The following is a 27,221-nucleotide window of genomic DNA, read 5'->3' as shown; positions in this document are numbered from 1 at the left end:
AATGTTGATATGCAACGTAGTTTTGGTTAAAAAATGTTGGCATTTCAACTAACAGGGTTAGTTTCAAGAAAATACTTAGAAGAGCTACAATACAGAAAGAAGCTGCTGTACATTGACACTATTTTTTTTGTGTCAGTTAATTGTATTCTGTTATGAGTAATGGATGTTTATTGTATTATGCTTACTTGATTTTAATTTAGTGTACTAAGTAAAATTTTCATTACTATATGGATATATGTTCTATTTTTGTTTACTTCTGTATGTATTTTATGTCTGTTATATTTTGTTTATCATTCTTTGTTATTTAGGATGATAGTTTTGTTGTTTTCCTTTGATATATGTGTGACTGTATATGTTACATGTTCTTTAATTTGTTTTGTTTTTTATTAGGTTTTGCTAGTAAATCTTTTAATTGTATCGTACAGGGTGACCCAAAAAAACGGGACTTTCTGAAGTGCGTATTGGCAGACATGAGCAAGTGGCAGCACTGCGAGACAGTGACCTTGAGCAAGTAAACACTCCGCCATTTTAGTAACCATGGATCAGTGGAACGGGCAACAGCGTGCGTTAGCCATAAAAATGTTTTATAAAAAGGGTGATAGTTTGACAGCTGCGCAAAGGGAGTTCCGACGTTTTTACAACTTAAGACGCCATGGTGCTGTTCCATCAAAACACGCGATAAAATGTTGGATTAATAACTAATAACTCGACCAAGAACTCTGGATGAGTTAAAACAGAGAATTCAGGATGAAATTCACAGTATCCCAGCTGAGATGTTGCAGCGGTCAATGAGGAATCTCAACAGCAGATTTCAAGAATGCATTCATACAGGAGGACGCCATCTACAGGACGTAATTTTTAAAAAATGAAAATTCCATCATTGTTTCTTAAATGGCATGTTTTAAGGTTTCAATTACTATGAATAAAATATTTTTCTTCCATCACTCTTGGTTTTATTGGATTGTTAAAAAGTTCCCGTTTTTTTGGGTCACCCTGTATTTTTTATTTGACCCCAGGAAGAAGAGTCACTACAGAGGCAGTGACTAATGGAGATCAGCAATAAACAATAAACAATATTCACTGGTTTGCCGAAATGTAAAATGGCAACATTTTATTCTGGAGTCCGGGTTGTTTTTGTCTCTTCTGTCTGAAACAAGTAGAATCACTTGAGTAGCAGGTTACACAACAAGTATTTGTTTCCATTCCTGGAGCTTTTTAATAGTTTTACTTAGCATTACTTTATAATTTTACTTTAAATTATCATAGGTTACTTTATGTTATGATACTTTATGTTACATCATGGTTTGATGGCCTCTTATGACAGTGCGTAAATGCTTTTGCCTCCTTTTTACCACATTTTCCCAGATTCCTGAATCCAAGTACCCATTTTACCCGACTACGACATTTTGCTCAGAAAACTGCAACAGAAATCCAGAGCTATGATGTAATAAATGAGTGATAACCCATGTTTTGAAGAATCTAACATTACAGATAAGAAACAGAGTGAAACATTTCCTTTGCAGATTTATTTCAACACGTTTCAGGAAGTCGGTGGTTTGGTTTTTTTTTTCTTTGGAGCTGGATCTTGTCGGTCGTTTTCAGAAACACCTCCTCCATCTTTTATCGACTTCAAGTTCAAGCTAGCTCAAAGTTCAAGTTGCGAAAGCGTACTTGACACTTTAAATCCTGACATTAATACTTTTGTATATTTCTATTTTCGTATTTCTTATATGTTCCCCCTGCAGTACCTCCGAGTACCACTAGGGGCGCATTTACCCCCGTTTGAGGAATATGATTTTATTCTGTCTTATTCCACCGGCAGCGTTCAGTCACAAGCTTCATGAATTTCTAGGCGTCTGAGTTTACTGCGTCATCAATATGTGTGTGTGTGTGTGTGTGTGCGCACCATAAGGTTCACAGTTTGTTTAAAAAAAAAAAAAAACAGATTCTGTTCCATCTTTCTATATATAAACGAGTTTTCACACCTTTCCTTCCCTCCTCCTCTCCCTTTGTGTCCGTCTCTGTTTGGTGTGACTTTGTTTCCTTCGACCGTTTACGGCGTCGCGCCAACCGGAGCGTGCGAGCGCCGGCGGCGGCGTGCAGTTCGTTAAAATTACAGCGCCAACATCATCGTGACCCGGTTAACGAGCGCGAGTTTGATGCCTCCTGCTTTTCTTTGAACAGGAATCAGAGACGAGGCTGAGCGGGACGCAGCAGCTCCTTTTTGTTTGTTGTTTGTTGTTTTTTTCCCTCCACAGAAACGCGACCCGGTGACTCGGCGACGGCGTCCAGGGTTTTGCTTGAGCGACCGCTGCGCCTCAGAGGTTGCAGAGAAATGGTTTTCTTAACTATTTGGTGTGGAAAAACACGCATTCACCAATTTTTTGGCTGTGAAACGTTTAAGCAGGAAGCGGAGGGGAGATGAGTGACGACTGAAATGAACTGAGGCTTCCGCTGTTGACAATAATCCTGCCTGCGTCAAGGTCCTCTGGAAAAGCATCAATGGGACAAAATATTGACACATTTTTTTTTTTTTTTTTTTTTTTTTATTAAACTGAGGTGACGGCAGGTTGCTGACTCACATCCTCTTAGAAACAAATCAAATCAGTCCACATGAACGCTGAGCTGCCGGGTGAAACCTGATTGCCTTGAGAGGTGTGTGTGTGTGTGTGTGTGACGTGCGACGCGGTTTGATTGTCCGTAGTTTCACGCGTTTCATTTTTTTTTTCCCGGAGGTCATTCAATGCGGCGTCAGTGGAGCGCAGCACAGCATGTGCAGCGTGCTGACGTCGATGATGATTCTCATTTAAAAAGGAAACAAAAGTGCTGAGAGAGGAAGAAGAGGAAGGTCAAATGTTGGTGAGTCTAATTTTTATCCGTTCAGAGACGCACCTCAGAGCAAAACATGAACCAAAACACAGGTTTGGTTGAGCAGTTACTCCTTCTCATCTGTGTTTCATACACTGCAAGTGAAAATTCGCTTGAAACAAGTGAAAATTGTCTAAAAACAAGTTATTTCTGAGGTGATCATGTCTTATTTTAAGTGTAATGAGATATTTTGACTAGAAATAAGACATTTTGACTTGAAATAAGACAAATAATCTTGGTAAGATTTTGAGTTTTTGCAGTGTACAGCTGCTTTTAAAGTGAAAGTGAAAGTGAAAGTTGATTCTTCAAGCTAAAGAGTCGGAGTTGATCCTGAGGCTCCACCGTTTCGGCTTCACTCTCGGCCAAACGGCTTAACAGCGCCTTGAGTTGTCTCTCGTCTTCTGTGTGCCGATTACATTTTAAAATCAGGCAGTTTATCTCAAATTTGACCAAAGAATAAAAAAAGTGAAAAGGCTTAGAATTTAACAAACATCAAAATGTCAGGTTTAAATTCGCGGCACTGTCACTACTTGGTACACACATGTTTAACAGCGGAATGACCCTTTAATGTATTGTCTGGGTAAATGATAGTAGGTGTGGTGGGGAAAAAAAAAAAAATCAGTTTACTTGAGTGCCGTAAGCCTTGCAATTAATTTATTTTTTTGATTCCTGAATCAATACAATGAAAAAAAAATTGTGGTAGCCCGTCACAATTCTTGTAGAATCGCAATAAGAACATGTTTAAATACTTAAATACTTGATGTGCATTGTTTTTGGAAACTGGAGTGTATGATTCCAGTTTTTCCAATGGTCTAGTGTTAAAGCAAACAAAAATTACAACACATCACAATATCAAATTGCAAGAATTAAGAATCGCAACCCATATCGATTTGGCACTGTGATATCGTAATGGTATCAAACTGGGAAATAAAAATATCATCTCAGTCCTAAATGATATAATAATTAAGTTACTACAGACGATCCTACTCATGCAGGTTTGACGTACACACACCTCGGCTCATGTGGTGTCATGTCGTGCTCCTCTACACTCACACACACCTGCGCTGCATCGTTTGTCTGAAAAAAATAAAAATGTTTCGTCTAATCTTGCCCAAAGCACTTCCTACATGATGTAATTTGTGGGGTCAAAGGCCGCGTCCAGACTGTATCCGGACTGATTTCAGAAAGTCTGGACAGCAAAACAACACATAAGATGTGATTTTTGCAGATCAGATCTAAGCCACATTTGGAGGCGGTTTGAAATGCGAGTCCACTCGGGTTTCTACAGATTTGAGCGTCCAGACTGAGACACGTCGGATTTCAAACCCTCTGTCACATCAATCGCAACACAACACACAGAGCGGGGGAGAAGAATCATATAATCCCTGCTGCTGCTGGCGGAGCGGCATGGACGACGAAACAAAGGACAAGAGAAGCTGAATTTCACCCGTTTCTGCGTTAGAAAGCCGCATCATCAGCGTACGTGGTTACTGACACCTACGGCGTTCACCGCACGGACAGTCTGTCTTTAAGCTCTGATTTGTGAAATAAATCCGATTTGCCTGCAGTCGATTTCGAAGCAGAGTCCGAGTCCGTCTCCCACCGTGACCTAACGTGGAAGCAGCGAGGAAAGGACCGGAGGAAAGAGAACGAAAGAAAAAGGAGAAGTAAAACTGAACCTAATGTCCTGATCGAAGTCTGCGCACGTTACTCATGAAGTGGCACAACACGCATGAACCACTGGGCCACCTTTTTTTTTTTTTTTTTTTTAATCTTCTGGAGAACATGTCCCACCAGCGTCCACACCGACACTCGCAGGATTTATTTGGGAAATCATGGAAAATCTGCAGTGTGAGGATGAGACGCTCCTCTCTGCTGCAGACAGGTGTATTTTTACAAAAAAAAAAGAAAAAAAAGCCCTGCCTAGCCCCACTTTATACATCATATTCTGATCATCAATACTTAAGATCAATACTCAGGATGGTCTGTTAATGTCAACACACACACACACACACACACACACACAGTGGTTGTACAGCTGCAGCAGAGACAGAGCTGTAGTTTCACCATCGTTCATCAGCTCCACCGAAGATTGCCTTTATTCCCTTCTTCCTTTTATTGCCATGGCAACGCATTGCCAAAGGCCATTATTCTTAATGGCTACCTTGGGCCCCTCAGCGTGTGTCCGCGCTTGTGTGTGTGTGTATGTGAATGTGTGTGTGTGTGTGTGTGTGTGTGTGTGTGTGTGTGCCATGCAACAGCTGCTGGAGAGCGGCACAAAATAATCTGCACACTCTAACCATACTTCACAAAATCCCACTTGGTAATCACTGATATGGTGTTGGTGGTGGTGTGTGTGTGTGTGCGCACAGCGGTTAGATTGGGGTATCGCAGTCTCCGTGGAATACATGGAGGACTGCACTGCAGATGGCATCGATTACAGCCGCGCACACTATTGTGAAAATATGAAAAATATTACAATATCATCCACTGCAGTTTCCAAATCGGAAGAAACTATTTTTTTTTCTCTCTCACTCTCTTTTCTTGGAGCCGAATGTGTTTCAGCAGCTTCCGAGCGTTCTGGTGTTCTGCAGAATCCGTTTAGCAGCAGATCAAGCTGCATATCAGGATGAATCCTTCATTTCATTCAGAGTGAGCAGAGCTGAGTGCACACACAAACGTCATGTTGTATTATGATTCATAAATGTGCATCATGACCACAGATGAACTGAATTTAAAATCTTTACCCATACAAATCACGAGGGGGCGGAGCTTCTCCACTTCCAATATCACTTCAATAAGATGCTGAGACTGTCCTCTTTTTCTCTGTCCATATGTTTACAATATTAATACTTTGGTTTTGTTTTTATTTTTGGCTGCTGGTCAGACTAAGGAAGACATTTGAAGACATTAAACTTTGGACTCTGGTCACTTCCCATCAGACTTGGCTTTATCTTTCACACTTTCTACACAAAATGATTCCTCATTGGATTCAGTGAAAGCGATACAGCATCCTTTATGCTAATTAAGGGTGTAACAGTTCAATAAACCCACGCTTTGGTTTGTATTTTAAGTTTTTGAGTCACGATTTTGTTTTGTACATTTTGTTTAGTTCTCTGCATTTTGTCTTATTTGCAAAAAATAACTTTTTTGTCATTCAGAGATTTGAGATAACCATAAGAAATCAACAAATATCCCCTCAAATACACTATTTAAAACAAACGTAAAAGGTGAGGTCTTATACAGCGGGTGGGTGTGTGACACTGCACTTTGTACGGTGTGTTTTACAGTTTGGCGTTAGCAAGGAGCCCCCAAAGTGAACAATCTACTAGAAACCCGTGGATGGTTTCAGTTTCCGTGTGTTCATCACCTGAAGCGGCAGTGTGGTGGCGTTCGCTGCTCAGTGTAAATGTAATACAGCGTGTCCACAAAGTCCCTTTACAATTTAAAAAAATCTATTACAAAAGCAACTGATGAGATGTGTTAATCAGATTTGTTCTATGTGCTCAGTGGTTATCAGAGCATTTGTGTATTTCAGGTAGCCTGTTGATGGAATAGGTTCTGTTGAATGTGTATATGTGTGTGTATATAGATAGATAGATAGATAGATAGATAGATATAGATATATATGTATGTATGTGGGTGCACATGACTAAATATTAGCGCATTGTAAATAGTACTACAGGTAATATAATATTAGCTAAGAATAGACTTGATATTTCTCTATATTTTGATATATTAATAATATTGATGTTAATTACACAGATTCTATATTTTTTCTGTATTTTGATACATTGATAATATAATATTGATGATATTTACTAGAGTATAATGCAATATATATGTAATATATATAGGAAATCAAGGGGTAGGATCATATACGTTTTTAACTTCCTCCTACTCCCTTTTGAACATGTGCTGGCCATCTAAAAAATAACATTGAATTTATCTTTTTTTTTTTTTTATTACTTTTTTTCTTCTGCTATTACCCTGTTGTTGCATTATCTGTTGTCCTTTATATAACATGTTTAAAATAAAATAAATAAATAAATAAATAAACCCCTAAAAAATGGCCGGTGGATTGGAAGGGATGGCCCGATTCCCCGGCCACCTCGTTCACCAGATATCACTCCCTTGGCCCTCTTTCTATTCTGTTAAAGATATCATATATCGAACAAAGATACGGGACATCAACGACCTGAAGCTAAAGATCACTGATGCCGTTGCCACCATTGATGAGGCTCTGCTACAGAGAACATGGCAAGACATCGAGTACCGTCTTGATGTGATTCATGCAACTAAAGTTCCCCATGTAGAGGTGGATTAAATGAGGCGGAAAAAAAAAAACACTTCAATATCTACTCCTCATTTTGTAATAATTTCCACAGATTTGTCTATTCATCTGCTTTTGTAATCAATGTGTTAAATTGTAAAGAGACTTAATGGACACCCTGTCCATCCATCAAGTTCAGTTCGCTGTGTCACCCTGTGGATCATGGCCGTCAAACAGAAATCGGTGAATCAGTGAAGTGAATTTTCTCTGTTGCCATCAAGACGTCGGTGCCTAACCGTTACTCAGAATCCCCTTTTATATCTTTTAATGGACTTTTATCTTTTTACCCGTCTGGTCCTTCTTATCCTTTTAGACTTTGTTTTATACTTTAGCTTTTATGCATACTTTATCGGTGTCTGTTTGTTTTATGTATGGGTGAGACTCACTTTAACCGGTGAGCTGGTCGAGAAGACGATCTCATGAAACCTTTTGCGGATCAGCTGAACCCTGCAGGAGGTATTGATCCTGCACTTAATATGGGTAAGGTGACCACACACACACACACACAAACACACACCAGTGAAAACCAAGCATTATCCGTCACTCTTAACCGGTCAATATTTCTGCTCTCCCTCAGACACACACACACACACACACACACACACACACACACGGCGTAGACGTAAAAACACACCCACACATCCTGTTTCACTGTGTCCTTTAAGATATAAAACACTCTCCTTTAAGCCACTAAGTCTCTGCCTGCTCTTCCTTCCTCTCGTCCTCCCACGCCTGCCCCCCCCTTCTCTCTTTCTCTCTCTCTCTCTCACACACACACACACACACACACTTCTTTCTTCCTCTGCTTTTTTTTTGGATTTAATTTATTGTGAACTTCACCTAAACGGAGCAAACGTTCAGCGGCCGCCTGCCTCACACTCCCCTCACATCCCATTTCCCAAGCTCAAGCACACATATGAATCGTACGTGGAAGAATCCATCAACACACACCCACACACACCTACACACACACACACACACCTCCCCCTTGTCTCAGTGTGTGATAATGCATTACGCTGGTCCATTGAGCAGAATGAATAGGCAGTTTGTGGAGTCGCTGGAGCCGAGCCGGGTGAATTGAGGAGACCAAACAGAGAGCGGCTGTAACGCTGTGTTTTACACCGCTGATAAGATAGGCAGACAGACTATAAGTCAGGATCCCAAGCCTACACACACCACACACACACACACACACACACACTCAAACACATACAAAGAAAGCCCACACATACATGCATACACCCACACACACCCACACACACACACAAACTGCACTGTGTATCGACTGCTTCCTGCCTATGCACAACAGATCATTGGAGAACATGGTGATAACATTTATTCTGTGAGTGTGTGTGTGTGTGTGTGTGTGTGTGTGTGTGTGTGTAACATGACACATCAATACCGCGCACATGTGGGAGGTGTGTACGTCTACAAGATGTAAAGCATATCTTTGATTTTGACATTGCTGTTCCCATAACTGAGCCAAAGAGGAGCAGGGACATGCATGTGTGAAAGTGGCTCCGTTTCATTCATTCAAATTAAACAGCCGATTTAATTAGAAACAAGTCAACAGTGACCGTGATGTCCGCCACCACTGGTGCAAGTCAAGTTTAATTTTTAATTTTTTTTTTTTTCGTGATGTTTGCTGTATGAGACATCGCTGCTTGAAGCTTGAGGATGCTTTGGCCTGTTGGTGGCGCTGTGGTGGATCAAAGTTTCATTTAATGGATATCGGTTATCAGTGTAAAAGCACATTGTTCACCAAAGGTTTTTTTGGACACATTTTAAGACTGCAAGACTCCTGTTGGATCACTTGGATTATTTTGTGTTGAGCTTGTCTTTGCAAATGTGGTGAAGCTGCAGCCTTTCAGCAACAAGGTAAGCTGCTTTGACTGACCTTTTTCTGTGGCTGCGGTTCTGATTCATCAGGCTTTTGCACGACTGATCTGACACCTGGATCCGTTTATCTGCAGAATGTGACGTTTCAGAAACACATCGGATGAAGCTGAAGCAAAGGGCAGAGGAGAAGCCGATTCTCCGGCTGGTGTTTTTGGAAAATGAGTTTCCCGTGAAGGCTTGTTGGTGAGTATTTGATACAAAAATCCTGCATTATGGGCGAAGTATTGCTTTAAGCCTACACACACACACTACAGTCTAATTAAACACAGGCCTTTAGGACTTTTTAAGACTTTTTGTGCATTTTTAATATCAGTGCTAGTATTCAGTATTAATGTAGTATGTATCTCCAGCCTTTGCAACAACAAAGGTACAGCAAGAAAGACAAATCCTTTGGTAACACTTTACAATAACAGTGCAACAATTAAGGTTAGTTAACGCCGTAATAAACATTAAGTGACAGGTAATAAACATTAAGTTACAGTTAACTAACCGTTAACTAATGTGTCTAAGAATCATGTACTAATGCTGTTCATGCTAAGGTATTAATTTATATGTTATTTAAGGGTTATTGTAGATATTATTAACATTAGTAAATGCCAAAATAATAATTAACTAACAGTTAATTAACCATCACGGCATTAACTAACGTAAACTAACATTAATTGTTGTACTGTTATTGTAAAGTCTTACCAATCTTTTTTTATTGTCTTTTGTCGCGATGGAACCAAAGTGCAGCAGAAATGTCACTTTGACAACTCCAAACTTTGCATGACGCCCTCAGCAAACTCATGATGTCTATGCTGGAACATTGCACAATACAGGTTTGTCATTAGACCTTAAAGGCCAATTCTGAGAAAAAAAAATAGATTCCTCAGCCTCCAATAATGTTTCATAAACCGCGTGTTATGTCCAAGAATTCACTGTCCTTGTCCTCCTGTGACTCACCATCGTTTTTTTTTTCACTCCATCACACAGTAAACAGAACTGGGGTGGACTGTGATTGTTGGTCCTTGGCCTCTGATGGAATGAGAAATTCTTCAACTAAATGAATCAGCGCCTTAATTGGCCTGCACTGATACAGCCCACACAATACAGCCCGTTTTAGCTCAAATACAGGCTGTTTTTTCATATTTGTGACTCTAACATCGCTATGACTTTAAAGTTGCCATGTGTTGAGGTTGCACAAGCATGAGCACACTGCCATCTGGCATTGAAGGAAACAAAAAACAGACTGTAAATAATGCTGTTTCGCAAGGCTGTTACTGGGACCTAAAATCAAATGTAGGACAAAAACTATCTTCATCGTTTCAGTCTGTTAAATCACTGCAGTACCTGGTTTGTCCACTAGCTGTTGCAATAATGCATTTGTGAAATATTCACTTGCGCTGATCTTCTCCATTTTAAGGGAAACTAAAGCCAAGTAGAGATTCCATTCTATCTTAAAAATAAATAAATTAAAGAAAATTATTGAAGAGATAGAAAGAAAGAAGGAGTTTAGGAAAAAAAAGGAAGAAACAAACAAAAAGTAATTGGTGGCAGCCATCAAGCTCTCACTATCCAGGCCTCAACAGGTGCGTGTAAACACTTTTAAATCCAGTGAGTTAATTTTAAACACAGGGATGCCCGCGGGTCAGATTTATCCCCCATTCTCTTCTTTTTTCCCCTCAGTTTACACCGACAACACCTCCTGCAGCAGTGAAGGAGCGCCTTTTTTCCAGTATGCTGATGACACTGTCCTGGTGGCACTATCACTCTGAATACCGTCGGCCAGTAAACAACCTGGGCCAAACATTTCAGGAAAGCTCTTGAGCTCAACATGACCAAGACCATGGAGCTGTGCTGTGGCAGCAGAGAGAAACCAGACCAAACATCACCCCCTCTTTTAACAAGCCCACAGTGTGGAAGGCCAGCTGGCAGAGCAAGTACAATCATTTAAATACCTTAAGGTAAAGATAGAGGCTGCGTTGGGAGTTGCTTACTAATGTACTATTCATACTAATTATGACATCAAATTGAGTTTCTAGTGCATTCAAACTGCATAGTTTGTGGGATGTAAACTAGATTCACAAGATTGTTTGTGCCTGCAACATGAGCTTACTGGTTAGACTCAACTTCTCAGCTGCTCACATCACATTAATATCCTGGCAGCAGCGCCTCACTGACACTACAGAGACTGTCACTGTGGACAGTTAGCCGGAGGTCACCAGAAAGATGCCTGCCTTCAAAACAAAAGCACCACTCTTGGTTATAATCTGGAAACATCGGAGCAAATTTCCAAACAGACGTTATTTGGATAAACCGATCACATATTGGTAATCCACATGGCTACTTTGTCCTGTGGGTCATTCCTGTGGGATTCCTGCAGGAATGGAGTTTTTCTATATAAATATACAGTTCTAATGTGAATAAACAGTTTCTTTGTTTTGAACATAATGCTAGTCGTTCTGTTGTCTTTTTTATTATTTTTTTCTCACCTGTGTGCTCTGGTTGCTGGTTGGTGTGGGCCAACCTGCTGGCCAAACGGTGTGAATAAATAAAAAAAAAAAAAACATCCACTGAAGCACAAAGTAAACAAAGAGCAGCAAATCCAAATCATTACATCGCCTAATGGGTCAACTACAGGAGGGGGAATGGGATGGGAGTCATTCTTCTGGGATCGGGACGGGACAGGGGTATTTTTGCAGGATCAGGATGGGAGAGGAGTGAAAATCCACTCCCATGTCTCCCTCTAATGCTCGCCCAGTCACTTTCTGCCGTCAGGTCGACGCTACAAAGTCCCACTGACCAGAAAAACACTCACAAAAGGTGTTTTATTCCCCCTGCCATCAGCAGACTGAACAGATTAAAATAGTCGTGTGTGTGTGTGTGTATTTTTAAATGTGCATTATGTATTTATTTGTTGAGACGTCACAGGAAAATTGCTGTTTCACTGTCACAGACAATAAAAACATCTTATCACATTGGAAGTCGTGCTCCAAGAACATGAAATATTCTGAATGTACCAAGACACTCAGTCTTTTCTGATTTATTTCTCTAAATAGAAAAACAGCAATAACCTGCAAAGAGTGTTTTTCCCCACTGCTCTTTTAAATATTGACAATGCCGCAGCAGCTTTTAGTTATTTTTCTGGGTTCCTTGTATCGTAATCATTACTTGTGCTACAACACGCAATTACCAAGCAAACCTCTCCATATTTCGCTTTGAAAACTGACCATCATATAGATCAAACAAATCTTTTTGCATCCTTTTTGCTTTCAGCTCTTGATGCATTTCTTCCCAGCATGATTTTCTTTTTTTCAGCAGTCCTCTCTTTTGCATCAATGCACCTGGCCTTCTCCTTTTTCAGACTCGTGTCCATGAAAACCCATTAGTCTCGTCTGAGGTTGTAACACCAATTTACCGGCTGAGGCCAGAAGACGAGACTATCGACTCCGAGCCAGCGCGCTGACCGTAAACTTCACCTGTAATTAGACAACAGCGCCAAGAGGAGCCCGGTTTGTCTCTAGCTAATGACGGGCTGACGTCCATTCATTCATCTCCTATCTCTCACACCGGCATTCACACCTTTATTCTGTGAATGGAAGTGTGATTAAAAGAGGAATATAACGAGCAGCGCTGCAACTAATGATTCCTTTCATTGATTATGCTATTGATTATTTTCCTCCCATTAATCAATTAGTTACTGAGTCTATGATATTAATTTAGAAAAGCATCTTAGTGAGTTTTACTTCATGAGAGACTAAAAACCCTTATCGATTATCAAAATACTTGATTGGAAGCAATAAACACTGACTAGCTGTGGAAATAGAAATTACTAATAATCAGTGAGGTGCTGTTTTTTTATTTATTTGTTTTTAATTAAAAAAGCCCAGCACTGGCATTTAAATTACAGCCTCTTCCTCTTGATTTGAGGTTTGTCATTCAAACCTTGAGACTGCCTCGTTTGAGAAGAAAAGGCCAGAAATATTTCAGCTAATAAAATTTCAGCGACAAACAGCGAGAGGTGAAGGAGAGTTCCGAGTGTTCAGAAATCCATTCAAAGTGTAAAAATAGGCGCGATGCGACGAGCACGTTTCATTATGAGGGTGGATACGACCGGTAAAGACGCACAAGAATGCAGACAGGACGAGAAATGATGATTGCCAGAATGCTCATCAGAGAAGAAGAAGAAGAAAAAGAAAAAGAAGATGATGAAGAAGAAAACTCGGGACACTGCAAATGACTCAGAGCTTGATGAATTACAGAGCTTCATCCCGCTGACAGAAGGAAGAGCGAAAGCAGACAATACTCACTTTTTTCTGGTGTCGTATCTGCCTGTCGTCCCCAGACTCTGAAAGAGAGGGAGAAAATGATCAGTTTCTATGCATGAGCATGTAGATTAATGTGATATATTATTGCACATTTCTATTCCACTCCACTCCCAGTGCCTTTAGTGAAGAAACAGGCCAAAAAACGTCTTTCTCTGTGCACAGACACTGGATACGCTTCGTGGCTGCAGTTACAATAAATGTTTTTGGACAGGAGATTCATGGTAAAGTCTTACTGGACGCAGTTGAGGAAAACCGCAAGGCCATGAGACATTCATACATATTTTACATCAATTCACAGCGATAACTGGAACCATGCAGTACACGGTAACGATGCCAAGCGAAATTCAGTGTTCCTGGAAACATATTCTCATCCCCTGAAGGACAGAAATGTCAAATTAAATCAAAAAGGATTTCTCACTGTGTGAAATCCCTGTGCGCTTCAGTCTCAACTCTCCAGAACAAAGCAGGAACTTTTTCGTCATGATGATCACAAGTCGTGGGCTGCAAACCGAACATGACGACTGCAAAGACGACCCGGAGCATTTTTCCGACATACAGCTGCAGATGCACATTTTGTTTGCCCGGATAACATTTCCAAACGTTTGAATGGATGCTTTAGAGATGGATCCTCTCCCTCTAACCTCCAACCCTTCATTGACTGAACTCTGCCGCTTCTGAATGAGAACCAGCGGCTTTATGGGCTCAGACTCCATTTTACAGCTTGCTGCCCTTCTTCAACACCAACAAAAATCCATTAGCCTCTCTAGTTTCAAACATCAAAGTCTAACATTACAGTGTAAAAAAAAAAAAAATCATATACAAGAAAATAAGAAAATATTCCCAGTTGTTTAACATGCAGGGTTCATTCCCTGAGGAGCGTGACTGTGCTCAGATGTGTTGTGCAAGTCTGACGTTTGGCAGCAAAGGTTAACAGAGTCACCACAACTGTCAGGGTTCATCTTCAGAGGAGCATGAGGGCGTTCGCAAAAATTCATGGCGGTGCGTTGAGATACTGTGTAAAAAACAAAATTGTACTTGACAGCATACAAGAGGAAAATTGACTAACATTGACAGGGTTCACAATCTGTGGAGCATGAATGTGCTCACAGATTATCACGGCAATCTGCCCAATTGATTTCAGGGTCTGCTGCCTTGGAGTGAAGTCTTTTTGTTGTGTATGTGCTAAAACACATCTGAAGATAAACTTTAAATAATTAAGCCTTAATGCTGTCAGAACATTTTGAATTGAACTATAATAACCTGTTACGTGCATTCAAAAAAAAAAAAAATGGTGCCACAATAAGACTGGCCTTATAAAGGGTTTATGAATGCTTTATGATTCAGTTATTAATTAGGTTGTAAAAACTTTATAAATCATAGATAAGCAATTATAAAGACGTTGTAACAGTTTTCATACATCGAAGCTGGATCACTATTTGGCAAGATCAAGTTAATTGCTGGACTGCATCAGTTCTGTTAAAGACCACAGGAAACGGACTCTTACTTTGTTGATTTTATGTATTTCCTGTTGAAACAGGAAGTTTGGGCGGGACGTGCTGCAGGGAAGGATCAGTCACAAGCGCAAACCAACAGGATCTCAACTTGGAAGGGAAACACACTTTTATTTTGAAGGGATGAGGTGGACGAGAGCGGATTGTGAAGGTTTTATTGGTTGAAATGTTAATTTGCACCCACTTATACAGGATGACGTCACTATTTAAGATACTTAAAAGGAAGTAGAGGTCATGCGAGGTCATTTTGAGGGGACTTTAAATCTCAGATCTTGCTTGTTGCTTAATTTATTTTGTCCATTTACTCCATTTATTTATAGTGTTTAAAACCTGATTAATACCAAATTATAAACCATTCATAAACCCATTATAAGGGTAGCCTTATCATAGGGGGTGTGTTGATGCATGATAACTGCATATACGTATATGGACATAATGGCAATAACGGCATTGATTTTATATATAAGCAGAGTGGTTTTTTTTGTTTTTTTTTACTCTTCCCTGCCACTCCAGCCAACAGGTGAGCCGCCTCCCGCTGCAGCCTCAAGCCTCTCGTCCGCTTGTTTCTGAACGCTGACGGTTCAAGAAGGCCCTCGGTCAGAAACGCTGGCATGTGAAGAGCTCCGTCCGGCCGCGCGGCGAGGTGCGCTTGATGCCGGGGGGGAGGAGGAGGACGGGTGGGCTGGGAGAGGCGGGGTGGGCTGAGAATGCTGCGTTGCCTTGACAACTGAGAAGAACGCCGTGTGGGAAAAATGAGTGTGTGTGTGTGCAGATGAGCGCCGAGGTTTCCTCCCCGCCTTCACCCACAGAGCCATGAGGGTAATAACCAGGCCTGGAGAAGCACAAACAACAGCAACACTGCGCTTTTTTTTTTTTTTTTTTTTTTTGGTGTGTGTTTGTGTTTTCACTGTGCTGTTGTGTTTCTTTCTACCTTTCTCCTCGGCTTTTATTTCCTGATTTAACGCTCCTCTCTCTCGCACATGAGCTCTCAAGGCGCTCGGCAGCGTTGGCAGCTCCTATTTCTCTCGCATCTTTTCCCATCATTCCTCTCGCTTACCTGACGAATTTAGGGTCAAGGGAATATTTTACTCCATCTACTGGCAGGATCACTATGACTCTGACCTTTATGCTCCTGAAATCAGTTTACCTTAATCCTGATCTACAGCCTCAGCTGACTGTGCTGCACCGCAAAAAAAAAAAATCCATTTAAACCTGTCTCATACATTCTGTCTTTTTTTTTTTTCAAGATGAAAAATCTGCAGGTGGGATGACATAATCCCATTTGTTTCCAATGCATTTTCACTCGTTTCAGGATTTTATTCCCCCCTAGAAACAAGTATAAATATGCTCAAATAAAGCAGAATAAGGCAGATCAGATACTTGGCGTCGGAAACAAATGGGATTATCTTGTCCAATTGGTAGTTTTTTTATCTTATTTTAATGAAAACAAGGTTTTGATGGGAGGGAATAACTACACCGCTGCATTGAAACGCGACAATGACTCTGGAAAACGCCATTAATTTGTCGCTCTGTAATGCTTCTCCTCTTCCCTGCAATTTCCTGCCGTCGCTTTTCTCTTTTATTTCACTCGAGTCGATTCTCTTCCAGTGTTTTGGACGGCGGCGGCGGCAGCAGCAGGAAGTGCCGGCGGTGTCGTTCTCTGCTGAAGACAGATGCTTCGCCCCCTGCCGACCCCCAAGATGAGATTATCACTCAACCCACAGGCTGCCACAGGAAGAAATCTGCTGCCAGCGAGCCGCGCAGACGCTCGCGTACACAACACCGTGGGCTTTCGCTGTGCCACACACACACACACACACACACACACACACACAACACACACAAAAAGCCTTATAAATCAGAGACTTGTGTGTGCAGGTCTGGGCAAACACACAGCCCCCGAGACACACAGGCTCAGGCTCGGAAAACATCGAGCAAACATAAACAGGCCTCACAAGAGACAGTCGTGACTCTCAAACTATTAAAACAGCCGTAACGGCCTGTCAGCAGCACATCCTCGCACACACACACACACACACACACACACACACAGAGAGAGAGAGAGAGAGAGAGAGAGAGAGAACGGGCTGCAAGCGCTCGCAAACACAAAAACCCTCCTATACATCAGGAAAAAACGAGCCGATAGTGGAGACACAGACGAGAGGTTGTTCAGCGTTTTCTACAGAAGCTGTTAGAGAAAGAAATCCACCTTCCAACACCGGAGTGGAGTTCATAAAGCTGTCCATTTGGTGTTCAGTGGTTATTTTTATCATTCAAGGAGATAAACCGTAAAAAAACACAACAACAACAACAAAATACCTGCAGAACAATATATTTTCAGGCTGGGACAACATGCTCATCTCACGATTCAGTACTATCATGATGATCCTCTTCTTTGTTGTGGAAATGTGTCAGAAACTCACTTTATCATTAGTCCAGCTGGAGACCTTGCTCACACACCTCTAGTTTGTATGTGTAAAGTCTGATGAGGCTGTGATTCTCCCAGAGGTCACTAGAGGTCATTTCCTACAGCGACGTCCAGCTCCAAAAAACAGTCTCACTTCTGACTTTGGAGCGATATTGAGCCATCCTGCTGACAAACTAGCATGACATGCAGGGTGCCGATGGATTCCTCAGGTCGTCTAGTTTCATCTAGAATCTTTGTATGTTGATTAAAAAAAAAAAAAAAACATGAAAATGACATGTGCTACTTAACCGAATCGATTTTTTCCATATATTTCCGATGCAGCTGCAGTGGAGGTTTGTCTGCTATAAGGTGGCCGAGCGCAAAAACATAAATCTGAGTATAAAATGCATCTATGAATTGATTCAGGTTTGAAATGCCGATAAGAAGGCATTCAGCGGACCTGTGCCACGGTTACAGCCCTCTCTGTGTTAAGCCACGCCCCCTTTTCGGCGATGATGTTGCCACAGGACACGCCCCTTTCGGCTGATCAGCACAACAAGTTCGTCAGTCCCACCTCGACCCCCTCGTTGGGTTTTGCGACGTCACCTGGACGCAGTTAAATTTAAAAAACGACGGTCCTGCATAAGCCCCTCCCACTGTCGGGCCACCTCGATGCTGATTGGTCAGAAACATGAATCTCTTCCTTCCAAGCTTCCCATGTGACGGTGGGAAACTCAAACATAACATTTAAAACGCTATAAAGTTGTCATTTCACCGCTTCCAGATTGATGAACACCTGAGAAGACAACGGAGAGGGAAAACCTGGACGGACATCGGGTCATATTTCAAAGTAAAACAACATATTGGATCATCCGTTGGTTAGCATTTGATAGTGTGACATGATTCATTAAATTAATTATGGAATACCAATCAGCACCTTGGACTCATTTCCTTTTGAGATCATCTAAAGCCTGGAGTTGAAGTGAGTTTCATCTCTCTGGAGGAGCTAACTGTAACAAAATGTTGTAGTTTAACTTTCATAACCGGGAGAGATAAACGATAACATCAAACGTACACCACAAAAACTCATTTAATTTCAACATCAATACAGTTTATTTAACCAGCAAAACTCAGACAATATCCCTGCCTTACACCGAGGCACAGAACAGATGCAACATTTCATTGTATAATAACTGAGTATTTCAAGACGGCGTCCACGAGGGATTTTTTGCTTTACGACACCCGTTTTCTTCTTCTTTTGTCTGATGAGCGCTCGTTCGTCTCGTCCCGTCTGCGTTCTCGTGCATCTCTAACAGTCATATCCACCTCGCCGCCTATTTTTACACGACTCTGCTTTTTTTGCCGTTATTTTGCAGAGGAACACTTTTCCATCATGCCGCTAAAACCGAGTCTTACATCTTATTTTTTTCCACCTCGTGCTGGTTTATTCTTCTTCTTCTTCTTCTTCTTACTTCTATGAAGCTCTGATGCGTCCGGGAGACATTTCATCGCGTCTCCTGAGGACTCGCAACACGTTTTTGTTTCTTTTGGTCAGACGGAAGTTAAAAGGGATGTTACTTACCTTTGACAGTTTCAGAGGGAACTTCCTCCTTCCTCAGAAAGCGCCCGAGCGTCAGTTCACCGCTTTCTGAGGAAACTGTCAAAGGTAAAAAAAAACAAAAAAAAACATCCCTTTAAACTTACTTACTTTAAACTACTCACAAAAAGTTAGGGATATTGGGCTTTCGGGTGAAATTTCAGGATGAACCTAAAATGCATTCTAACCTTTCCAGGTGAACTTAATGTGACCTTCTGTAAACTTTTGAATGCACATGTCCAGCTGTTCAGTGTTTCAGTACTTTTTGCACAAGTTGCTGTTCTCTAACAAGGAGTTTAACGGCAAAATTCACATCAGGTGTTTGATGCTCCAGCTCATCGAGGTCGTATCATTAGGGAACGGCTGCTGGAGACTGGGGTACCTCAGATGGAGTGGCCTGCACTTTCTCAGACCTGAATCCCATAGAAAACCTATGGGATCAGCTGAGTCGCCGTGTAGAGGCTCGGAGCTCTGTACCCCAGAACCTCAATGTCCTGAGGGCCGCCCTTCAAGAAGAGTGGGATGCCATGCCTCAGCAGACAATAAGTCGACTTGTGAACAGCATGAGACGTCGCTGTCAAGCTGTAATTGATGCTCAAGGGCACATGACAAGTTATTGACACTGACATTTTTTGTTGTGGTATATCCACCACTGTTGTTGGCTTTTGTTTCAAGAAATTGTTTGAGATGAGGAAATCACCAGTGTATGCTTCTACTTAAATGCCCTACTTTCATGATATAATATCACTGTAGCGTGAACTTTTTACATTTTCCATAAATTTCACCCAAAAGCCAAATATCCCTAACTTTCTGTGAGTAGTGTATGTTATACTGTAAAGTTGCACATTGCCCACATCTATGCACATTGTATACATCGATGCACTTTTTTTTTTTTTTTTGGTTTTTTGCACATTGGGTACTTAGATCTTTAGATCTTGAGTGTCATCTTTTATTCTTTATATTCTTTATTTTTTATTATTCTTTATTTATTTTATTTTATTTTATTTTTTACTTAATCTTGTACTCTGTGGATACTGCTGAAAACTGTGAATTTCCTTCGGGATGAATAAAGTATCTATCTATCTATCTATCTATCTATCTATCTGACCAAAAGAAACAAAAACGTGTTGTTAGTGAAAATGGAAGACACGATGAATGTGTTCGAACTCGAGGTCCTCTGCTGCTCCCTGCATTTTTGAAAAGACGTGACGCTCCTGTGGACTGAGGCTGCAGGACCCATGTGCAGCACCAACGCCTGCACTGTTCACACGTTTTTGTTCGCTTGCAGGGCAAATTACTTCTCCAAGGTCGAAGGAGCGAGGACATGATTTCACGTCAGAGCACACGAGGTTGTGGTCGGTGGCCATTGTGTCTTGATCACATGCGCACAGGGCCAAGGAGGCACGGCGGCCTCGGCCACGCGATGCAAGGTGAGAGTTTACAGCCTCGAGAGCGCGGCTCTTATAGACGATTTACTTCACAGATGCACACGTTCTCTGCTCCGAGCCGCTGGAGGAGAGTTTGTTGTTGCTGTAGGTTCAAGCAAGAAGCAGTGAGCCAGAGCACACAAACAGAACTCACTGAAAGAGCAAAAACTAATCTGATTCATGCCTCTTTCACTTTAACTAACTTTTAATTTCAATGACATAAATCAACAAAACCTGTTTTTTTTTGTTTCCTTTATCAAAAATTCAAACACACTTGAGATCCAGAAGTCTTATCAAAGTTTATTATTCTGTTGGATTCTGTTTGAAAAAAAAAAAGGCTACCATGGTTTATTTTTAGGATTCAAACACACCGTGAACACTATGGGAAATAACAAGCTGATTTTTTTTCTTTCTTTTTTTTTTTGAATTTGAGATGGACAAAATTCTGTGATTCTGTGAATATATTCAATTTAGACTTTCCTTTAACCAAAAATTTAAACACAGCTGCTGTGTTAGCCGCCAAAAGTCATATTAAAGTTCATTATTCAGTTTTATTCTGTTTGAAAGAAAAAGCTACCATGCTTTATGTTTCAGGACAGTGAACGCAGCATGAACATTATGGAAAATATCACATTTGATAAATAACAAGTGACTGATTTTTTTTTTTTTTTTTTTTAATTGAGGTTGAGAAAATTCAGTGATATTCAGTGTCTTGTCCCGAGAATTTATAAAATTTTAACTTCCCCCAAAATTTCATAACTTTCTCAGCATTTTAAAAGAAACGCCTCTTACCTCTCAACAAGAAAGTGTGTGTTTGTTTTTTTCGTCTCAGCCTCAGAACAAAGGCGTGCTCATTACCGCGCCTGCTGACCCGACGCCGACTGAAAAGCTCCGCCTCGCCCATCATCTCCATTTCTCTGATATTTCGGCTGAATGTCAGGCTGCAGGGCCCGTGTGTGTGTGTGTGTGTGTGTGTGTGTGTGCAGCTGCCCCGGGAGATGCCTGACGCTTTAATGTCAGAGGACCCCTCTCTCGTCGCCGGCTGACCGACGGCTGGGCGGCGACGAGGCTCCCGGTTCAGTCACACCGGCGGGTGATTGGCTGGGACGGCTCACTCGACGGCAGAGGCCCGGCTCTAACCTTTAGCGCTCGTCCAGATAAGAGACGACAAGGTGTGTGTGTGTGTGTGTGTGTGTGAGGAAACTGAGACGCACACTGGCCTTTGCAAGTGTGTATTGCAGGATGGGCTGCTACATGTTCAGGAAGAGTAAAAAAAAAAAAAAAAATCCAATTGTACTGGCATTACCAAAATAATATTACATAAACACACTTTTTTTTTTTTTTTCAATTATTTTCGCTGCCGATTTCTGACATTTTGCTGAATTTGGGTGACCTTTTGCTCGAGGACGCAGTCACTTGATACACCTGTCAAATTAGGAAAAGACTAAAAGGAACATGGTGTTTGTTTGTTTTTGTTTTTTTTTTTGAACATCTAGCTGAAACTTTCAGAGCTTTATTTTGAAATTCTAGCAGAGATCCTGAGGTTTCCAAAGATACGCCGCTCACTTCCAGGGAAACCTTTAGAAAGTGATGCACGAGACATGGAGATCTTTTCTGTCTGATGTGATTCTGCAGCTGTGAAACAACGGCATCTTGGCTTTGAGTATTTTCCTCAGTATCAGTAACTCTGAAGCTCCTTAAGGGGAAATTTAAGGGAAAATCACAGGCCCGTCTTGCAAAACGTCATATCAGCATCGTTCTTTAATGGGTGTGAAGACAGTGGACATCAGTATTGGTCTCAAACCCATTTCAGTGCATGTCTGATGTTATAAAGTTCATATGCTGTTGTCTTATTAAAAATATTGTATTAAAAAAATGAAAATGAAAGCAATTTGTACACAACAGCTCGCTTTCATTACAGTCTTAATACAGCATTCATATAAGGCAATATTGACTTTAAATTGAAATATCTGCATTGGCCAGAAACTAAAATTTCTGCTATAAAACATGCCAATATAGAAAAAAGAAAATGCCATAAAAATAAATATGGCATGTTTTACATAACCAAAGTTGGGGTAGTTTTCTCATTTTGCCTGGTGAACGTGAACATTTTGAAAAGCGCTGTGTTTTTTTTTTTTATGTCTCCATCTGCCAGTGGGCCTTCACGATAATAAAATGTTAATTCAATTGCAGCAGAGACTTGATGTTCTCTGCAGTTAGGTGGAAAATAAATATGTGCCTGTATCAGCATCGACATCGGGAAGTGGCTAAAGAGCCTGAAAACAGCAGCGTGTCGGATCTCAGCAAAAAACCCCATGTCATGCATGGCAAATAATATTAAAAATTAATCAAAAATGAATAAGCTGTTTCTGTTCTGTTTTCAGGTCTCCCACAGGCCAGCACCAAAAGTCTCCAGATGGTTCAAAATGCTGCAGCTAGGGTCTTAACTAGAACTAGAAAATTTGATCATATTACTCCAATTCTGGCCTCCCTTCATTGGCTTCCTGTGCATATTAGATCTGACTTTAAGGTGCTTCTGTTAACCTACAAAATCTTAAATGGGTTTGCCCCATCTTATCTTTCAGATCTCCTTAAACCCTACATTCCATCGCGGGCTCTCCGCTCTCAAAATGCGGGGCTGCTTTGCTTACCTAGGATTAAGAAGAAGTCAGCAGGTGGCCGGGCCTTTTCCTATCGTGCCCCGCTCCTATGGAATAACCTCCCTGCTGACGTCAGGCAATCTGAATCTGTTGATTCTTTCAAATCTAGATTAAAAACTCATCTCTTCGGCCTAACTTATGGCTGACAGTTAGTGGTACGGTGGGCTGGTTCTCTGTCTCAATGAAGTAACCCAAGCACTCACCTGCCGACGAGATTATGAGATTATTGCTCTCATGGAGCTAATTATCAATTAGTCTTCTCCAGAAAATTAATGTGCCACCTTTGTCTTTGTGTGAGTGTGTGTGAATGGTTGATGTGTGTTTGTCCGAGTGCATGCTGTCTATTTTAGATCCAGGTCGTCGTGGTGTAGGTGGCTGTGTGGCCCGGGTCCCTGGCTGCTCTGGTGCATCCAGCTTGCCTTGGCGTCATCATCCCTCATCCGCCACCTATCTATTCCCATACATTTTATTGTTTGTATCTGTGTTTACAACATCTATTGCACGTCTGTCCGTCCTGGGGAGGGATCCCTCCTCTGTTGCTCCCCTGAGGTTTCTTCCTATTTTTCTCCCTGTTAAAGGGGTTTTTTAGGGAGTTGTTCCTCATCCGATGTGAGGGTCTAAGGACAGAGGATGTTGTATTTTTCTGTAAAGCCCTTTGAGACAAATTTGTATTTGTGATTCTGGGCTATACAAATAAATAAAATTGAATTGAATTGAATTGAATTGAATAAGCAGAGAACAGCATATTGTAGTCAGACAGTACAGCAGGTAATTAAAAGCAGCACACCATACTACTGCTTATGTAATAATAAAAAATAATAATTAATTTAAAAAAAGGGAACATTTTGGAAAACATGACAAATCATATTATGGCATAAAAAAAATTAAATAAAAATTGCACACATCATGTATGAGCGCAATGCGTGCACATGTGCATTTATTATTTTAATCCATTTTTTTTTTTTTAAATTGTGTGCACAAAAAAAGATAATAGTACATGAACACCCAATATTAATGATGCTATTTAAAAAAAAAAAAAAAAAAAGAAAAAGAAAAGAAAAACAACCAAAAGAGGAATATAAGTGACGTATGGATTTGAGAAAATGTATTCTGGTGGTCCAAGTGGTATTTTTTCGGCACGTGTGTGTGTGTGTGTGTGTGTGTGTCTGTGTGTGTGTGTGTGTGTGTGTGTGTGCGCTGCTCTTCAGCATCAAAGCAGCTGCTGGTCCTTGATGGAGCTGCTGCCCATTAGAGGCTGAGGCTCGGCGTCGAGGGCTTTATGTTTTGACACTCGGTGCACCTCGTGCCGCTGTCGGCGAGGACGGGGTAAGACGAGCCGCCGTGTAAGATGAGCCGCCTCTGGTTTCTAGGCAACCGCGTGCAATATTAATCAGCTGATCACAGACTTAGGAGGAGCCAGGTTGATCTGTCGTGTCTGCGTGTATGTGATCATATCCAACAGCGTTTATTTGTTTGTTCAATCTGATGCACAGGCTAATGGTTTTGTCCTCTGGAGCCTCGATCTGCTGCTTTGAGACATCTGGACCACTTCCTGTGTGTCTTTACGTCACGTCACATCACATCATGTTCCTCGGCCGTCGGGTTAGCCGGCGTCACGCTAATAACAAGCGAAAGAACTTCAAAATGTCTCAAAAGCCAAAGAAACGTCAAGTTGATGCTGAAAATCACCAGTTCCAGAGCAAATAAACTGATGAATATTTATTTACTGTATCAGCCACCACTGTGCCGTAGTAACATATTTATTAACACTACACTCAGTTATGTGGAGCCATTATAATTAACTAAATATTGTGTGTGGCCCCTGAACCCCCGGTGTTTTCATATTTGGCCCCTCGCCGGCTAAGGTGAACAGCCCCGCTACAAACCAAGCACAAAATTTAACTTTTGAATTTATGAACACTTTTATCAATCAGAGTCAATTTGACCCAGATCATTTAAACCTCCAGAAAATTAGGATAAAAACTGCCACCCAAGTTTGTGTGTCAGATACTTTGACAACCTAAACAGCCCTTTAAAGTAAAAAAAAAAAAAAAAAGTAAACGGAAGCCTAAATGTGTGCAGTATCATCATGTTAACTTCATGTTTACCCAGCTGTCCCCAATTAAATTAGGAAAAGCCATTAAATTAATTAAAAAAAAAAAAACAATGTTAATCATGTATTTTGAGACATTAAACACTGAATGAGGGTGAAGTGTCTCACCCCCCCCCCAAAAGGCATATGGCGCACAGGGAGGCCCGGCTCTGAATTATTAAAGAGCCTCGTCCCGTTTCCTCTCAGGTGAAGAGCTTCTGTTAATTTGTTAATCTGTTAATCTGTCGCTGAGACCCTGAGTCGACTCCCCAAAAACCCCCGAGTCACAGCGAACCGAGCGGGTCGGAGGCCAGAGGAGGCTGCCAGGTGAGGGAAAAAGACTCTGTGTGTGTGTGTGTGTGTGTGTGTGTGTGTGTGTGTGTGTGATGACTTCATGTCAGTAGTAGCGGGGAGTTCCCAGGGGATCGCGCGGTGCCTTCAGGGAGCGTCTGAACCCACAGAGAGGCTACTGTTAGCGGGCCGAGGCCTTATGTAAGGACACACACCTCTCTCTCTCACACACACACACACACACACACACTCACTCTCTCTCTGTGTACACTCCAGGACAGGAAACTAGTTTTTTATTTTACTATTTTACCAGCCACATGGACTTTCAGAGCACAACAGCCTCTCAAACTGAAGGTTAGGCGATTTTCTACGACTGAGAGCTCAAAACTTATTTCACTTGTTTGTTAATTAACTTACATCCAGAATTTTATTGACTCAAGTATCATTTTTCTTGATCCTCATGGCTGATCTGCCTCATTCTGCCTTGTTTCTACATATTTATGATAAGATAAGATAAGATATTCCTTTATTAGTCCCACAGTGGGGAAATTTCACACATTACAGCAGCAAAGTGGATAGCAAGATATGAAGCAAATTTACATTCTAAACAGTATAAACAGATAATAAATAGCAAAAAGCAATATAAACATTATAAAAAAGGAATATAGAAAAACAAAATAGAAATATGAACAATGTTAAACAACAGAAGAAAAAACCTTAACAATGCTTGTTTTTTCTTCAAACAAGGCAATAAAAAAAATCTGCCGGTGGGATGAGATACTTAATCCCACTTGTTTCCAGTGCAGTTTGACTTGTTTCAGCATAAATATGTAAGAAACAAGGCAGAATGAGGCACATCAGCCACGAGGATCAAGAAAATGACGCTGGACTGAAGCAGCTCAGGGTTCGTCTTTCCTACATTTTTAGGGTTTGACGTCCACCCGCTTCGATTTGTTCTCAACAAAACTGCGCCAAAAAAGTGCGCGTTAACAAGTCATTTAGACTCGTCTTTAGTTTTCAAATCTTCAAAAAAAGTCAAAAAATCTGTCAGTGGGATGAGATACAGTGGTCCCTCATTTATCGCGGGAGTTTCGTTCTAAAAATAACCCGCAATAGGCGAAATCCACGAAGTAGTCCACTTTATTTTTTTACAATTATTCTAGATGTTTTAAGGCTGTAAAACCCCTCACTACACACTTTATACACTTTTCTCAGACAGGCATTAACATTTTCTCACTTTTCTCTCTTGTTTAAACTCTCAAAGTTCAAACCTTCATAGAAAAAGAAGTCCAGTAAAAAAAAAAAAAAAAACATACAAAATTGCACTAAAAAAATCCGCGAAACTGCGAGGCCGCGAAAGGTGAACGGCGTTATAGCGAGGGACGACTGTAATCCCACTTGTTTCCGGTGCAGTTCCACCTGTTTCAGTCTAAACGTGTTGAAACAGGCAGAATGAGGCGGATCAGCTGCTGGGATCCACAAAGTGACTCTTGATTCAAGGAAATTCTGGAAACCAGTTGATTTACACTGGAAACAAGTGGGATTACCAGATTATCTCATCACCAGCGGCAGATTTTTTACCTTGTTTGAAGGAAAACAAGATTTTAATTCTGAAAATGGGACAGAATATGCACCAGTGTGGCCTGGAGATGTAGGTAAATTTAGAAACTGTCATTAGTTGGGATTATCTCAACTCACTGGCAGCTTTTTTTTTTTACTTTTTTTTTTTTTTTTAATTTTTTACACTGAATGAGTTGGTAAAATGGAGATTTGTTGATGAGTATGTAAACACACACACACACACACACACACACACACACACACAC

The 27,221-nt window shown here is 41.0% G+C and overlaps 1 protein-coding gene across 5 annotated transcripts in view; it reads right to left on the bottom strand.

Annotated features, from left to right (window-relative positions):
• The window catches only part of ankfn1a (ankyrin repeat and fibronectin type III domain containing 1a), a 212,847-nt gene that overhangs the window by 129,115 nt on the left and 56,511 nt on the right, over window positions 1–27,221 (bottom strand). For all 5 annotated transcript variants that reach the window (XM_030077909.1, XM_030077905.1, XM_030077906.1 and 2 more), the window contains one exon: window positions 13,393–13,430. In XM_030077909.1, coding sequence (XP_029933769.1) covers window positions 13,393–13,430 — 38 coding nt within the window. The remainder of the gene's footprint in view (window positions 1–13,392; window positions 13,431–27,221) is intronic.

Source organism: Myripristis murdjan, chromosome 19 (genome assembly GCF_902150065.1).
Source record: "Myripristis murdjan chromosome 19, fMyrMur1.1, whole genome shotgun sequence".
In the NCBI taxonomy this organism is placed as follows: domain Eukaryota; kingdom Metazoa; phylum Chordata; class Actinopteri; order Holocentriformes; family Holocentridae; genus Myripristis; species Myripristis murdjan.
Note: the sequence above shows the minus strand (reverse complement) of the source record. Positions and strands in the feature narration are given on the sequence as shown.